The 17,381-nt window shown below is 36.9% G+C and overlaps 1 protein-coding gene across 3 annotated transcripts in view; it reads right to left on the bottom strand.

Annotated features, from left to right (window-relative positions):
• Nucleotides 1-17,381, bottom strand: part of PDS5B (PDS5 cohesin associated factor B) — a 194,594-nt gene that overhangs the window by 54,564 nt on the left and 122,649 nt on the right. For all 3 annotated transcript variants that reach the window (XM_049778744.1, XM_049778746.1, XM_049778745.1), the window contains exons 17-19: nt 17,191-17,306; nt 10,184-10,289; nt 6,870-7,030 (exon numbers count right to left, since the gene is read on the bottom strand). In XM_049778744.1, the coding sequence (XP_049634701.1) occupies nt 6,870-7,030; nt 10,184-10,289; nt 17,191-17,306 (383 nt within the window). The remainder of the gene's footprint in view (nt 1-6,869; nt 7,031-10,183; nt 10,290-17,190; nt 17,307-17,381) is intronic.

Raw genomic sequence — 17,381 nt, 5'->3', positions numbered from 1 at the left:
GTCCAGAGTGATCATTTCTATTGTCATAGTGGTCCCCTCTCTCTCTTAACTGTACTTCCCACCCAAAGATATTCCTATTGTCTATGGGTATTATTCTACTTTAAATTTTTTTAATATCCCGCAGATGAGTGTGACCATTCTATGTGTGTCCATCTCCCTATGAATTATTTCACTCTCTATGTCTGTCCGTAAAGCTCAAGGATATTTCCTGATATGTGACTGCTGGGAGCCATTTTTAAGACTCCACAAGAACAAATAACAAACTGTAGCTGTGCCTGGATTTTATCCCACCCAGACTATTTCAAAAGACTTAAAGCAGGGGTCCTCAAACTTTTTAAACAGGGGGCCAGTTCACTGTCCCTCAGACCATTGGAGGGTCTAACTATAGTAAAAACAAAACTTATGAACGAATTCTTATGCACACTGCATATATCTTATTTTGCAATGAAGAAACAAAACAGATACTAATAAAATATGTGGCCTGCGGGCCATAGTTTGAGGACCACTGAAAGGGACATGAATATCTCCTTTGAATTTTTCTTTAGATATATTTCCTTAATAGGTATAACCCTTACTAAAATCTATCTTTTTATAAAGCAGCGATTTCCCCCATTTTAGGGTTACTGTTTAGTAGGGAATTCTAGTAGATATTCTAGTAGATATTCTAGTTAGATAAGTTTATTCGAACCAATTTATCAAGATTGTTTAGCATGTTATTTTTACCTCCATATGCACAGGACCATGTGGAATTGACCCCTTTTGCATAGGAACATTAAAAAGGGGAAATCTTGGGGCCGGAGTGATAGTACAGTGGTAGGTAGGGTGTTTGTCTTGCACATGGCTGATCCAGGATAGACCTCAGTTCAATCCCTGGCGTCCCATATGGTCCCCCAAGCCAGGAGCAATTTCTGAGTGCATAGCCAAGAGTAACCCCTGATAGTCACCGAGTGTGGCCCAAAAACCAAAAAATAAATGTGGGGAAGTATTACATGTGCAAACAAGCTCTTATCTAATAGAGATAGTAACATATAAATTTTATACTACTTTGGGGCCTTATACCCTGAACACTTGTCAAAGTGTCTTGGCTTAGGCTTCAGAAGATCGGACATTGACCATTCACCCCTGAACCTTAGATCCCATCTATGGAAACAGAACTGTCTTCTATACCCGCACCAGGAACCAGACTTTTTTTTTGGGGGGGGGGGGGATTGGGTCACACCCGGCAGCACTCAAGGGTTACTCCTGGCTCTACACTCAGAAATCACTCCTGGCAGGCTCGGGGGACATATGGGATGCCAGGATTCAAACCACCATCCTTCTGCATGCAAGGCAAACGCAATCTCTTCCAGGGGAGGCCCTACTGCTGCTCTGGCATCAACTTACTCTACAGTGGGTTCATATGACACCCTGACGACTTGGTAACAGCAACAACCTACTTTCAGGACAGGGTCTCTGCACTGCCACCTAATAGTGAGATGAAACCAGAAGATGCTTCGCATCACCCTGACTTCAACATAGGATCTGTGCAGAGACCAGGATCTTTAATTACAGAAACCTGACAGCAACAACTGTGATGGAAGAGCTCTTACTAGGACCACAGAGAAAGACTTTGGGGTTGACTGTGACTGGGGCCTATAGTTGGTCTTATGCCAAGATACTTCATGGACAAGGTTTCCCTGATATTTAGGCCAATGGTATTTGCTTTCTATTTTCCCCATTTTTTGCTGTGCCTAAGCAAACAACAACAAGTGCCACACACACACAACCTTTTTTATGATATATTTTTTATCTCATCTTTTTACAAAAAAAAGGCTTACTAAATCTAAATCTTCTATTGTATTAATGACTTTATTGGAGATACAATAATTTTCACAAATATACTTGCTAGTGAACTTTTTCTACTCTTCCATTTTATTTTTAGTTTTCCTTTCTATTTTTCAATAGCTTTGCTTTCACTTATCTTAAAACAAATGTATTATGATCAGTTATGTCAACCATGTGATGCATTTTTTTTAAATAAAAAGATTTATTTTAAAATAAAGTATTATTTAAAGTCATAGTGTCAGTCTGCCACTGAACCTGTGCATGAGGAACAAGTAAAGAAGGAATGGAATGGAAGGAAGATATATTACAAGGCATTTTCTTTTTCTCCTAACCGTAAGGGTCCTCCTTAGAATTCCAGGAACCGGAGATATTTATGTTCAGTATTTAAGTTTCCAAAGGAATTGTGTAAAGTTTCTCCTAAAGAATTTCTACTCTGCCTGTCAAGGTTTCTCAGGCCCTGATTCTTGTTCTCTCTGACCTAATGACCACTGAATATGGTGATTAAGTGACCTTTCCTGATGTGATTGTAAATTTCATCTAAGAGGGGAGTTAACTGAATCCACTTCAGAGAAACCTCTCCAAAGACATGAAACTGAAAACCCGCCAGAATCTGAGAAAGAAGGGTATTCTAAATTTAAATCTACTATAATCTATTCACTAGAGCAAGACCTAAGGATAGAAAAGAGAGATCCCCTCAGCAGTCTTTCCTCATGGCTGCCTTCCAGACCTGTATTTGCTGGTGCTAGGACCAACTCCGCCAAGAAGCCAAGTCAAATTAGGTGAGCTGACCCCGCCAATAAAGAAGGATCCAGAGAAGCCAGGTAACTCAGCTCATTTCCAAAGTCACACACATCTCCGAGTCAATGAACCCCAGCACCACACTACAAGCATGACAATTGGGAAATAACACAGACCTATACCATGCATAAAGAAGGAAGACAGCAGCTCTGATGACCCAACAAGTGCTAACCACCTAGTTAGCCACTCAGATAAGGAGTTTAGAGAAAAATATGGAGGGTGTTCCAAGAACTCAGAAAGCATGGATTGAGCTGAATGAAACACAAATAAGAATCAAGTGGGTATGAAAATAGATATGAGAAAACTCCAAACTGAAGTTACCGGTCTGAAAACTGTGGTAGGAGAAATGAAAACCTCACTAAAAGCCTCTCCAACAGAGCAAGAAAAGTGGAAGATAGAATCATTGAGCTGGAAGATGAGATGCATAACAATTCAAACAATAGAAGAGGCTGGAAAAGAGCCTCAAAACGCAAGATCAGACAAAGAGAAAAGAATGGGAACAGATAAAAATAGAAGTCTTTGATAAACTCAACAGAAAAAAATATCAGAATCATTGGAGTCCCAGAGACAAAGGATTCATTCTGGAGACACAAGGATAGTTCCAACATACTCAAGCAAGTCAATCAAGGTATAGATGCAGAGAAAGCATTTGATAAGGTCCAACAACCATTTATGATAAAAAAGTAAATTAAATTAAATTAAATTAAAAAATAAAAAAACTCTCAACAAGATGGGAATGAAAGGAACTTTTCTCAATATAGTCAAGGCCATTTACCACAAGCCCATGGCAAATATTGTACTAAATAAGATAAACTAAAAGCCTTTCCTCTAAAATCTGGTACAAGACAAGACTGCCCCCTCTCACCACTACTATTTAACAAAGTACTAAAAGTACATGCCTAGTAAATAGGAAAGAAAAATATATCAAGGGCATCCAGATAGGAAAGAAAGAAATCCAGCTCTCACTGTTTGAAGATGACATGCTACTATATTTAGAAAACCCTAAAGCTCTAACAAAAAGCTTCTGGATGTGATAGATTCATATAGCAAAGCGGCAGGCTACAAAATTAACACGCAAAAAAAAAAAAAAAATCAATGGCCAAAATCAGTGGCCTTCTTATACACAAATAATGATAGAGAAAAAAAGGACATTAAAAAAACAATCCCATTCACATTAGTTCTACAGAAACTCAAATACTTTGGAGTCAAGTTAAATAAAGAGGTGAAGGACCTATACAAAGAAAACTACAAAAAAAAAAAAAAAAACTGCTTCAAGAAATAAAAGACACGAGGAAATGAAGGCAAGGCAAGTACCCTGCTCATGGATTGGCAGGATTAACATCATTAAAATGACAATACTACCCAAAACAATGTACAGATAATGCGATTCTTCTAAGAATACTATGACATTATTCTAAGAAGTGGATCAAACACTCCTGCAATTCATCTGAAATAAATATGCTCAAGAATGCTAAAACAACCCTTAGGATAAAAGAAGATGGGAGGCATCACTGTCTGCAAATTTAAATTGTACTACAAAGCAACAGTCATTAAACAGCAAGGTACTGGAATAAAACCAGACCCTCAGATAAATGGAATAGTCTTTAGTATTTAGAGACTGATTCCACACATACAATCAATTAATCGCTGATACAGGGGCAAAAAAGAGCAACAAAAGCCTCTTCAACAAAAGTGGTATTGGAACAACTGGTCAGCCACATGCCCAAAAGCAAGAAGTTTGCATCAGTAAAAGGGGTGTACTTTTATGACTGAAACCTAACTACAAACATTTTTGTAATCATGGTGCTTAAATAAATATAATAATTTTCCAAAAAAAAAAAGGAGAGAAGAGGGGATGTCTTTGAAGGATGGGAAACAACTTATAAAACATCTTGGGCCTGAGAGGATAAGTTGTTTGCCTTGTTCATGGTCAACATCCGTTTGATCCCTAGCACCTCACCTGGTCCTCTAAGCAGACCAGGTATAATCACTGAGTATAGTGTTAGGACTAAGCACTAAAAACCACCAATACAGAAATAAAAGCATTCATTCAGCCATTTGATTGTGGAAAGAAATATCCAATAGGACAGAGATGAAAAGTAGCCAGCAGTGGTAGAATGTACAGAATGAAGTAAGTAACATGAAAAATAGTTAAGTGAAGATTCAGGCAAAAATATAGACAAGTGAACTCAACTTGGAGAAATCTCTTATGAATAAATTGGAATTTTAAGAAAATGTTCTTGGGGGCAGAATGACTAGGGAATTTTTCTTGCCAAATGGTCCCTTGAGCAAAACCAGGAGTAACTCCTGAACACAATGTGTAACCAAAAAAAGAGGGAGGGGAGGGAGGGAAAAGAAAAGAAAAAAAGAAAAACAAAAGATGATCTCACTTAGCTATGATATACAGAGTAGCTGTATGAAGAAATATAATGTAGTAAAGGTAGGGGTGGCCAGATTATACATGACCCTAGAATTTAGGGAGAAGAACAGAGAAGAAAACAACTGCGGGGGAAAAAAAAAAGATGAGAAAGAGAAGTAATGGGGCAACAAGGACCGGGGCTTTGGTTATATTGGTGATGAAACCCAGAAAAGGTTAGTCTTTAAAATGGAAAAATCACTCATGAGTAAAAACAGAACTTATCATTCATTATAAGATATGTTGGTATATTGTAACTCTGCTACATACTTATTATTCACTTTTCTTTCAGTGAGAGAAAAAAAGAAGTAATATAGAATTACCCTCTTTGGTTAGTTTTTGCTTTGGGGCCACACTTAGGAATGCTCAGAGATTACTCCTGGCTCTGCACTCAGAAATTACTCCTAGTGGTGATCCAAGGTACCATAAGGGGTGCCGGGGATTATACTTAGGTCGTCTCATTCCCTCTCCCTCTTATCAGAATTATGATATTTTATTTTGCCATTAGAAGCTCTATGAACTAGTATCAAACAACGGTTAATGAAAAGGAAAACTAAGTCATGACAGGGTAGGGAAGATTGTACCAAGTCTCTGGCCAGTAACAGTACTGGGTGGAAATGACATGGTTTCATCACTGACAGAGGGGAGATGACAAAGCCAGTGCTGCTGAACTGAGCATGAACTATTCTGAGACATTTCATAGCACAGAATACCTGGATCCATTTTTGATATTCCTTTCTTCTTTTTGGTACATTGGGGGGATGGCTGTATTAATTTCCCCTAGAAAGCTATACTGGAAGAGGGGAAGTTATTACCACCAAAATGAGAAAAAGTATTTAAAATCTTATTTTAAAGTTAACCATGGACAAAATGCTATCAAGAAACCTTTTTTTATTTATTATTTTTTTATTTTTTTGGTTTCTGGGCCACACCCGGTGGTGCTCAGGGGTTACTCCTGGCTGTCTGCTCAGAAATAGCTCCTGGCAGGCACGGGGGACCATATGGGACACCGGGATTCAAACCGCTTTTTTTGATATTTTACCAAAAAGTTTTTGGTTAATCTGAGCCTCCCCCCACCTCTTTTTTTGGTCACTTCTTTGAACACAATTTATTTCAGATAGCTCCTATTCAGAGGTATTTACACAGGTGTAAATATAGGAGTAAATTTGAAGCCATGTTCATAGGGGGAGGAAAAAAGGATGTTCCACAGCTAGAAAAACATGTATAAAATAGTAATAAGCCCAATGTCAGGGAAATGAGTCAAAAGGCTGGAATACATACTTTGGACATGCAGGAGACCTAGGTTTCACCCCCAAAATGTTCTACCCCAATGATTCATCAGATGACTTTATGCCAAGGACCATAATATACCAAGCACTATTCTAGATTTTTCTTCATCAAAATCTATGGGCAGAATTATTTCAAAAATGCATATTCCGGGTCCGGAGAGATAGCACAGCGGTGTTTGTCTTGCAAGCAGCCGATCCAGGACCTAAGGTGGTTGGTTCGAATCCCGGTGTCCCATATGGTCCCCTGTGCCTGCCAGGAGCTATTTCTGAGCAGACAGCCAGGAGTAACCCCTGAGCACCGCCGGGTGTGACCCAAAAAAAACAAAACAAAAAAAATGCATATTCCATATTCACCTCCGTCTTTTGAGTATTTTAAAATACAAACTTAAGATTTTCTCAACACAATATAAATTGAACAATGAGGCACAGGATAAACTAGATATTTCTTCAAAATTTAAGATTTCAACTGATACATCAATCAAAAAACTTTATTACCCCTCACTTATTTATGCAGAACGTTTATCTAAATAAATTCAACTCACGATCTGATATGTGGAAAATCCTCTTCGATTTTGCTCCCTGTGTTTTTAAAAATTTGAAGTGCAGCTTCTGCTACTTTTTCATCATCCATTTTCAGACAAGCCAGAAGAGACTCAAATGTTTCAGCAGAATGAAATGAAATGGGATGTGTAAATGAGAGTACCTACAAAATTAAACATAAAAATGGTTATAAACTTATTTCATCTTTATAGTATAACAAAATGAGATATTGCAAATCAAATACAGACATAATTATGCTAAAAAATAATCATAGTTCTATAAATAAAATTTTAAACATACTTAGTTTAAACATATAATCTAAAGCTGAGGTTTGAAATTGTGTTTGGCCTACTGTCTATTAAAAAAAATCAGTAGTGTTTCAAATGTACCTGAAACTATTATCACTTCCAGAGATCATTCCACTGTCCCTACAGGGGACAGCATCGCCCACTTCCGGAAATACTAAGGACAACTTTTCTTTCAAAATTAAATTGCATGATAATATGATTCTACTTAAATTTGTTTGGATTTTGATTGCTTTGGGATTTATTTTTTGCTATTTCTGAAAGAACTAAGTAGAAATAAGGGGGGGGGGGTGAGAATTTAACAAAATACTTTATTATTCCAAATAAAGGTTATCAGAAAATTGACATGGAACACTTTTAAAAATCTAGGAAAAGAGGCTAAAACACAACAAATCAATAAACATAACATCAACAGCTGAAGAGTGATAATAAAAATAACAAGCAATACATAGCAAACATAAGCATTTATATAGACTATCATCTATTTAAATAAGGGAAATAAAAATATATGAGAAAAAGATGTTTATCTACAATTCCCACTAAGCATCCACTGAAAATCAAATTATATCCTCTTCCACAATACAGTTTTAAAATAAAGTGTCATATGGTTTGTGTTTCAGATTTCAAAAAAAAAAGGGTTCTAAAGCGATAAGGCGTTTGCCTTGCATGCGGAAGGTTGCTGGTTCAAATCCTGGTATCCCATATGGTCCCCCAAGCTTGCCGGGGGCGATTTCTGAGTGTAGAATCAGGAATAACCCCTGAGCATTGCCAGGTGTGACCCCCCACCCCCAAAAAAAAATCAACAAAAAAGGGTTCTAAGCAAGTTTGGTTCTTTTTTTAAATTAGGGGTTGGGGAGACTACTCCCAACATGGTGAGTGCTCAGGAAACCAACTCAGGACTCCAGCATGCCAAGCATGTACCCTCTGAGCTATCTCCAACCCAAAGATTATAAAGCTTCAGGTAAATAAGTGGAATCAAATGTAAAAAACAGGAACTGAACACAGAAGAATATATAGGGCCATAGACTATACAGACCCCTATCTCTATGAGAAAGGTGCTTGCTTTGCACACAGCCAACCCAAGTTCCATATCATAGGATCCCAAGACCATCACCAAAAGTGATTCCTGAGTAACTCTTAAGTTACTGAGGAGTAACTCTTAAGTATCATCAGGTATGCACCCCCCAAAAAAACAGTAACAATGTTATGTTAATGTAATAATTTATAAGATTCATAAATGAGCATATTAAGAAATGAAAGAATTAGTAAGAGAATAATAAAGTCAAGAGAAAAATTACAATATGGGAGAGGAAAATAATTTCTGAGAACTTAAAAAGCACTGTTAATGTTCTGAGTTAATCTCTTTTTTTCACTACTAATCATCTTACTAATAAGTAAACTATATATTCTATGTTAAATATGCCCCTATTAAAAAATTAAAAGTTCAACAAAGACTTTGGGAAGGGTTTAGTTTCTTTTAAGTCATTTTTTAAAAAGCAAATTTGAGCTGTTAGGAAATGAAATTACAAAAATAACAAATTTACCATAGGAAATACAAATGATTAACATATCAAAAATAGTAATAGTTATGCAAGATAAAATATTTTACTCATCAAGTTAGCATATCTTTTTAATAGGCTTTTCTGTTGCTAGAACTGCATGCTATGCATATAGTTATCTTCGATTCAATCTATGGCATGACATTGTCTTCCAAGCAGTGCCAGAGTACCAGGAGTACATGCTGAAAATAAATAGACTACAGTACTGGATATCTGTGAAAAGATCTCGGGTGCCATCATACACTACTGATAATATATCAGTAGGATTTATCAGTAAAAGAACTTGACGTGAATATATAAAACGTTTTGAAAACAGTCCTTCTCTTTGACCTACTAATGCCACACTGATACAAGATATTAACAAGGGAATTTAAATATATTTAAGTATCTATTGAAACAGTACCCAGTAGAACAAATTTTTTAGATTTAAATAAGCAGGAAAATAGTTGGGAATACTATGGCATACCAAAATTGTATTACCACTTCAAAAAATGTGAGCATTTTTAATCTGAGCCAAATACTATCTATACTAAGAAATCTAGGTACATGATTTAATTTAGTCTTCCATGAGATAAACATGACTATTCTATTACAGATAAGAAAGCAGAAGAAATTAAGTTGCCTAATAACATCTTAAAAATATCCTAGCTTAAACATCTTAATAATCATATTTTTTATACTCTTTAAGAAACAATGTCAGACCTAAAGCAATATTATACAGCAGGTAAAGCATGAGATTTCCTTGCATAAGGCTGACCCAGATTCAACCCCTGGTATCCCATATAATCCCCTGAGCTTACAGGAAGTGATTCCTGAGTACAAAGTCAGGAGTGACACAAAATTTTCTTTTAAAAATTAAATAAATTAATTAATTAAAAGCAATATCTTCTGGGGCCAGAGATACCAATGAATAAAGATTTGCAAGTGACCAACTCAGTTCAATCCTTGAGGCCCCACTGGTCCCAGAGAATGACAGTGCAAAGCCAGGAGTAAGTTCTTCTTAGCCCTTAGCCACTTCCTGTAGCTCAAAAACAAAATAAATTAAAATAACCAAAAAGGAAACTAAAAGATTCTGTTTATATATGCTAGGTTATATTCTCTATAATTTTCTATTTTCTAAATTAAATTATTAATATTTAAAGCAGTCATATTTTTACCTACAAAATAAAATAGCTTTAGGAAAGTTTTATCTACAATAGGGATTAACACTTTTTCTGTTCACCAATAAAATCCATAAATTATAATTCACTCTATAAATTAATAAAAGGCTAGATTAGAAAATTTAAGCCTTAGTCAGCTTTCAGGTTAAAATTGTATAACTTCCAAATTATCTAAAAAGATACAGAATTTTACTTTTTAGTTTTATAAATCTAAAATGCAAACCTCAGAAAATATAAATTATATATTCTAGCAATGATCAAACTGACTTAATTTCATCTTAGGTATATTTACCTTAAGCAATTCAAGACCTGCCCTGATGGCTTGATCAGTTGGAACACCCTCATCTTCATCATCTGCTGTTCCATCTATTGATTTATTCACTTGTTTAATAAGAGCACTAAAGTATAAAAACATAAAATTAACTGATTATCAGCAAGATAGAACTTTATCAGCAATATCTAAGGATAATAGCAACTATTTTACATGCAAATATCTCCAAATCACATAGACACCTGATACAGCTTTTCTGAAGCACTGTTGTACAACAGAAAAACTATGATTGCTTTAGGTCACATCTGGCAATGTCAGAGTTTACTCCTACTACTGCACTCCTGGGAGTGCACCATATAAGGTGCTGGGGAACAAGCCAGGTCTACTACATAAAAGGCAAGCATCCCACCTGCTATATTATCATTCCAGCCCCAAATGTGATCCTTTGAGACTTCTCAAAAACATTTTTTATCCTATGTCCACTTACATAAAATCAAATGACATATAATTTTTTATTTATAGTACTACTTACATTTTTATTTTTATATTTTCCATGGAAGGCCATACTCAAAAAAATAAAAATGATAAAACATCTACTTATCTAAAACCCATTATTAAGTAAACAACTTATTATTAAGTAAACAGATACTGAAAATAAGGAATAAATTATGACTGAGCATATTGAAGGCATTAAATATTACTAAATGGTCAGGCATTATCTTAAGGGACAGAAATATAGAAGCCTACTCTTTAAAAGTATAAAAATACATAGATAACATCTAGTAGCATCTCAGTGACCCTTCATTCTAAAAAGTTAGAAAAAAAAAAGGTTTTAATTTTCTGCATAAAAACAGGACTATATTATTTTAACCTTAGCATATGAAAGCACTAAAAATTATCTTTTAAAAAATCCTTCACAGAAATATATTTTACACCATACCACCTATCAAGATACAAGAAAATTCAACTATACAGTATTTCTTACGTTATTTTGTAGGTATGTTTCTATAATAACCTATGTACCTAAACAAGATCTCTAATAAAAGCATGACACTGCTCTCAGACTAATTGAGAAAACAAAAATAAGTAAACAAATTCATAAAGCTAAAAAGGAAATGAAAAATCAAGGAAAGAACTAAGATCAAGATAAGATGTAAAGTCTGTAGTCAAGAGTTAGAAACAGCATTCCTCAAGAGACACAAGAAAGCTACCCCCCAAAAAATGGGGGAGGGGCAGAGCGATGGCACTAGAGGTAAGGTGTCTGCCTTGCAAGCGCTAACCTAGACAGACTGCAGTTCAACCCCTTGGCATCCCATATGGTCCCCCCCAAGCCAGGAGTGATTTCTGAGCACATAGCCAGGAGTAACCCCTGAGCAAAAAAAAAGAGACACAAGAAACCTAATAAAGAACAATAACATAAATCTGTGCTAGGAGCCAAAACTATAGTATAGTGGTAGGGCATATGCTTTGCATGGAGTAGCTCAGGATTTGATCTATCTCGCACTGCAGGATTCCCTAAGCACCACAAAGAATAACCCCAGACCACTGAGTTGGTAGTAGTATCCAAGGAAAACTATATGTGATCCAAAAACCAAAACCAACAAAAATATAAATGAATTAAACTAACAGAGCACCAAAGACTGGAAAGGCAATATCAACTACAGAGAAGAGTCAGATGCTAACTATTCGAGGACTGAAAGTAAACCTCTTCTCTGGATGAAGGTAGTGTGGTGGCTAATGAAGAGGATTCTAGAAGCAGACTTTCTGTGTTTCACTGCAAACTGCCACTTCCCAGTGATTTGAAAGTTATGGAAAAATCTGTATAACACATTGCTCCTTATCTTGTAAAATCAGGAATAATATTCCTTGTCCCATAAATGGGCAAAACACATAACAGAGAAAATAATTCCAGACACATTACTGTTAATCTTTTACATAACTTCTATAACACAACAACCTACTAGTATGCTAAGGCCACACATCAATTTGGTTTTTCAGGGCCCGGAGAGATAGCACAGCGGCGTTTGCCTTGCAAGCAGCCGATCCAGGACCAAAGGTGGTTGGTTCGAATCCCGGTGTCCCATATGGTCCCCGGTGCCTGCCAGAAGCTATTTCTGAGCAGACAGCCAGGAGTAACCCCTGAGCATCGCCGGGTGTGGCCCAAAAACCAAAAAAAAAAAATTTTGGTTTTTCAGTTTCTGATTGTCCACAAGATTATTTCTAAAAACTTTCATCATAACCTAACAGAAAACTTCAATAAATTTAAATTTACATTAATGTCTTTACCTAAAAAATAAACCCAAGGGACCAAAGGTAGGGTTATGGCAGCCAATCTCAGTTAACTCTTTGGTATGAAGGTCACCTGAGCATTATTATGATGATTGTAGCTCTAGAGATCTCAGAACTCTCAGGGGTGGAAGTGGGGAGATAATACCAGCACAGCAGCCTGTATCCTCAGATCTCTGTTCAATTACACCAGTGCTTCTCAAACAGTGGGGCGCGCCCCCCAGGGGAGGCTCGAGGCTCCATAAAGGGGGGCGCATTTGACCTCCTCAAACACTGTCATAACAAGCTAAGCCCCGTGTCTATGTCTTTGTATGTCTCTGGAGTTGAGAGCTGTTGTGTCCTGCTTCAAACCCCACTTTGAAAAGCTATGTATTACAAAACGTGCTCATTGTAGCCATTAATCCAGACATCACCTCTGATTAAAAAATAAGCTCAAGGGGCTGGAGAGATAGCATGGAGGTAAAGCATTTGCCTTGCATGCAGAAGGTCGTGGTTCAAACCCCGGCATCCCATATGGTCCCCTGAGCCTGCCAGGAGCAATTTCTGAGCACAAAGCCAGGAGTAACCCCTGAGCACTGCCGGGTGTGACCAAAAAAAAAAAAAAATCAGCTCAAATTATATATATATTGTTTTGCAGGCTAAATTTTTTTTAATAAAGATACTATTTACAGTCACGCGGGGAGGGGGGGAATGCAAAAAATGTTTTCTTCTTCCTAAGGGGGCATGACAGAAAATAATCGAGAAGCACTGAATTATACACAGAGTGAGTGAGGCCCCTAGGTTTACTAAGCACTGCCCTAGGAGACCCAGAAAAAAAAGTCTTAATTTTTTTTATTTTAATTTAAAAATCCAAGATGATATTTCTGATCCTCCCTTCCCCAACATGGTTTTAAAACAAAATTCTTTGCTCAAGAAACTAATCCAAGGGCCAGAGTGATAGCACAGTGGATAGGGTATTTGCCTTGCACACTGCAGAGCCAGATTCAGTCCCTGGCACTTCATATGGTCTGTCCCCTGAACCTGCCAGAAGTAATTTCTGAGTGCCAAACCAGGAGTAATACCAGAACGCCTCTAGCTGTGGCCCAAAAAGGGGGGAAAAAAATAATAAGCTAATCCATCCTGTTTTCCTTTAAATTCAATTTGCCTTGATTTTGAAAGAAAAAAAATCATTTATCAAAAAGAAGAACATTCTTTCCTCTTTCTCTCAAAACAAACTCCCTTATTTTTTAAGAGACAGAGTTATAGTACAAGGCTGACCCAAATTCAATCCCTGACATCTCATTTGGTCCCTTAATTACCACCAGTAGTAATTCCTAAGTACAGAGCCAGGAGTAATCCCAAAGCATCACAAATTGTAATCCAAAAACAAAAACAAAATAGATAGATACTATACTCTTTATCATTTGATTTGAATATTTATACTTCTGAATTTAGTAGACTCTACCTTCCCTTTTTACTAAAATGGTCTATTTTGTTGTCTGTTCTTTTAAACTATCTCAAATAGGATGAGGGTAAAGTTGATAACATGCTTGTGTGTTGTGTATGTAAACATTTCCATGGGATTATTATGTTACTGATCCTACCCTGAACCATGATTGTGCCCTACCCTAGGGTATGACCTGGCATTCTGCTCCCACCCTAGGATGGTACCTGATTCTGCTCCCACCCTAGGGTGGGATTCTGATTCTGATGTATAAAAGCAAGGGTCTGTGGAAGGCAGGGGGTTCTTTCGAGGGCTGATTCTGGGGCTTTTGGCTTCAGCCTTGTCCACTGAATAAAGCTGATATGTTCTGAAGTCTGACTGCCTGTTAACTTTATACCAGCCACATTCACCTCAGAACTGCCCGCTGAACAGGGTGAGAGACGCGTGCTCCGAGCTGGAGGAGAAAGACCTCATCCTTCATCCCTCCATCAGTCAGCCCCATCAAGGGCTGATTAGCAACACTTGTGTTGCATGTGCAGTCAACCCAGATTCAATCTCGAGCACAAACGGTCATGAACCACAAAAAAAGTATAAGCACAAAGGTAAACTTTAAGGATCAACAGGTGTGCCCACCCCCCAAAAAAACTTTCTCAAATATATTATTTTATTCCACCCTATTAACACCATCCAGTCCATTGAAATACCTCAATCTCATACCTACCTCTTTTACTTCTCTCATATATGTGCATCACTTCGACCACCCTTGGTTTTTCAAAAGACCAAAGAATAAAGATAAGGAGTACAAATGCCAAAGGCTTTACACAATCTGCTTTCAACTACTTTATGCCTTTCCAGACCACCTTAGCTCAAATTCCTCTAAGGAAATTCAGTCTTCTGAACTCTATATACACTAATTTTATGGTATTATTTATGGAAATAACTGCACGATTAAAACTAATTCAAGGCAGAAGGCTCATAAAAGCAGAAAGTATGCTTTGACAATACTTACTATTGCCTTCAATAGAGAAAATATTGCAATATTTATTTAATAAATTTTGTCTGATTCAGTTTCTTCCTTATACTTAAAGAAGGTCTAGTTTTGCTTTGTTTTGCTTTGCTTTGTTTTTCTTCTTCAAACCCCAATCAAACTGATACAAAAGACCAAGTGATTAACTGGTATTCAAATTCAAATCTTCCACTCTGGAGGGTCAACATTCAAAGCTATATCCATCCCAGCAAAATAAACTTCCACAGGCACTTCAATAGGTACCATTAGTACTACTTGTGGTTGTTGTTTTTTATTTTTGTTTTGGGGCCACACTCGGTGATGCTCAGGGGTTACTACTGGCTATGCACTCAGAAATTACTCTTGGCTTGGGGGGACCATATGGGACATCGAGGGATCAAATTGAGGTCCATCCTAGGTTAGCGAGAGCAAGGCAAAAAACCCTATCACTTGCGTCACCATTCCGGCCCCAATACTACTTATTTTAGATTCTAATATACCTTATAATATAAGATACTAGTGATGATGTTAAAATCTAGAAGGAAATGTTAAGTTTAAAACTGTTTATTCTTGTTTCTGTAACCCTGGCTTTTCTTTAGACATAAAAACTGCCATGACAAGCTTCAGATATGTGGCAGAAGGGACTAGGCCAGAATAGCCAGTTCAAGGAACTTTGAGGGCACATACCAGAATAGTTAGAGAAACTAGCAACAGCCAGGGACTTGTGGGCCTCTATTACTACAGTTGACATAGACCCCCGAGGCCCTACAGATATTTAGCCATAAAAGGAAACCTTAAACAACAGCCAATCAACTTACAGGTCAACTATGATTGTTTGAAGCCTTTGTAACCCTATTAAAAGGAGCTGAGAGCTCAGTAAGGGCTCCTTTGTAATAAGTAAGCATCCAGGTAATAAATTCCTATACCTTTTTTGCATTGCTGTTCATCTCCTGTGGAATCTGTAGGATGGATCTTGGATCTGGATCTACAAGCTCTTCTAGTATACCATCCAGAACTAGTAAATTACTATGCAGTCTATATATATATTTTTAGTGTGTGTGTGTGTGTTTGGTTTTATGGGGCCACACCCAGTGATGCTCAGGCTATGTGCTCAGAAATCACTCCTAGCTTGGGGGCCTATATGGGATGCTGGGGTATCAAACTGTGGTCCGTCCTAGATTAGCGCATGCAAGGGAGATGCCCTACCACTTGCGCCACCATTCTGGCCCCTGCACTCTATATTTTTTTAAAGATGTATTGAGATACTGGGATTAACAAGATTGTTAATATTCCTTTTTTGTGGATATATCATTCCAACACTACATCATCACCAGTTATGTATTTTTTCATAGTTTATTTTTTTAAGCCAGCTGAAACACTTTAGGAGAATGTTATAAAGTAAAACCAAAACACCTTTCCCATATTTTATGAAAGAAATTACAGGCAGTTAAAATTTTTTAAAGTTGAGGCAAAGGTAGGACATTTGCTTTGCACCTTAAACTCCATGAGGAGTGATCCCAGAGCACAAAACAAGTAAAGCAAGAGGACTGCCAAGTGTAGCCCTTCTCACTTCTATGCACTCCCCCTCCCTCAACAAGAAGACTCTTCTGGATTGGGAAACAATACAGCACTTAGCTTATTTCTAGTACCACACAGCTTCAATGGGCATCAATCAACGGGCATCCACTGGAGCTCCCACTTACTATCAGAGTGGCCAAGGTAATCATAAGAGAATTCTAAGAGATTATCATCAGGTGACATCAAAACTAAAACTTCAAATCAAAGTTGGTTTTAAAATAACATTTTACATTTTCCTGGAGCAATTATACAGCAGGTAGGGTGCTTGCCTGCACACAGTTAACCAAGGTCCAATCCCCAGCAACCAATATGGCCCCGAGCCCACCGGCTATAATTCCTGAGTACACAGCCAAGAGTAACTAAACTCTGAGCACTTCTGGGGATGGCCCAAATGAAAAGGAAAAAATAATTTTTCAATTCTCAAATACATTCACCTAGCTTCTTTTCCTAAATAAATAAAAAATACTGTTTTATTTACCAAACCTAAGCAAGCTAACTTTAAAAGAAAATTCTTTCTGCTTGTTAATATATTTCTTATTCACACTGAAATATATGCAGGTAACAAGAAAACCAATATATTCAAGTACTTGTATGAATATTTATATACACATATATTCATAATATATACTACCATAAAAATTAGTATATAAACACAATGCACATATATACACAAATAAGAGCACACAAATTAAATTAAAATTAAAATTAAAATATAATGTTTTTATATAAAAATACCTGATAGATTCAGTATCTATGTGCACAGGTGCTATCCTCTCCAAGAGAAACTTGATCATTTCTAAGAAAGGATTGGTAGGCTGCTTGGGATTGCCCAACTTCTTGGTAATTTCACGCTGTAAAGTAGGTATTTTAGAATATTATAAAAGTATTTTACATAATTATATTAAAATGCTAACATTCTATAATAA

The sequence above is a fragment of the Suncus etruscus genome, chromosome 8 (genome assembly GCF_024139225.1).
Source record: "Suncus etruscus isolate mSunEtr1 chromosome 8, mSunEtr1.pri.cur, whole genome shotgun sequence".
Taxonomy (NCBI): Eukaryota; Metazoa; Chordata; class Mammalia; order Eulipotyphla; family Soricidae; genus Suncus; species Suncus etruscus.
This window is presented reverse-complemented; position numbering and strand designations above follow the sequence as displayed.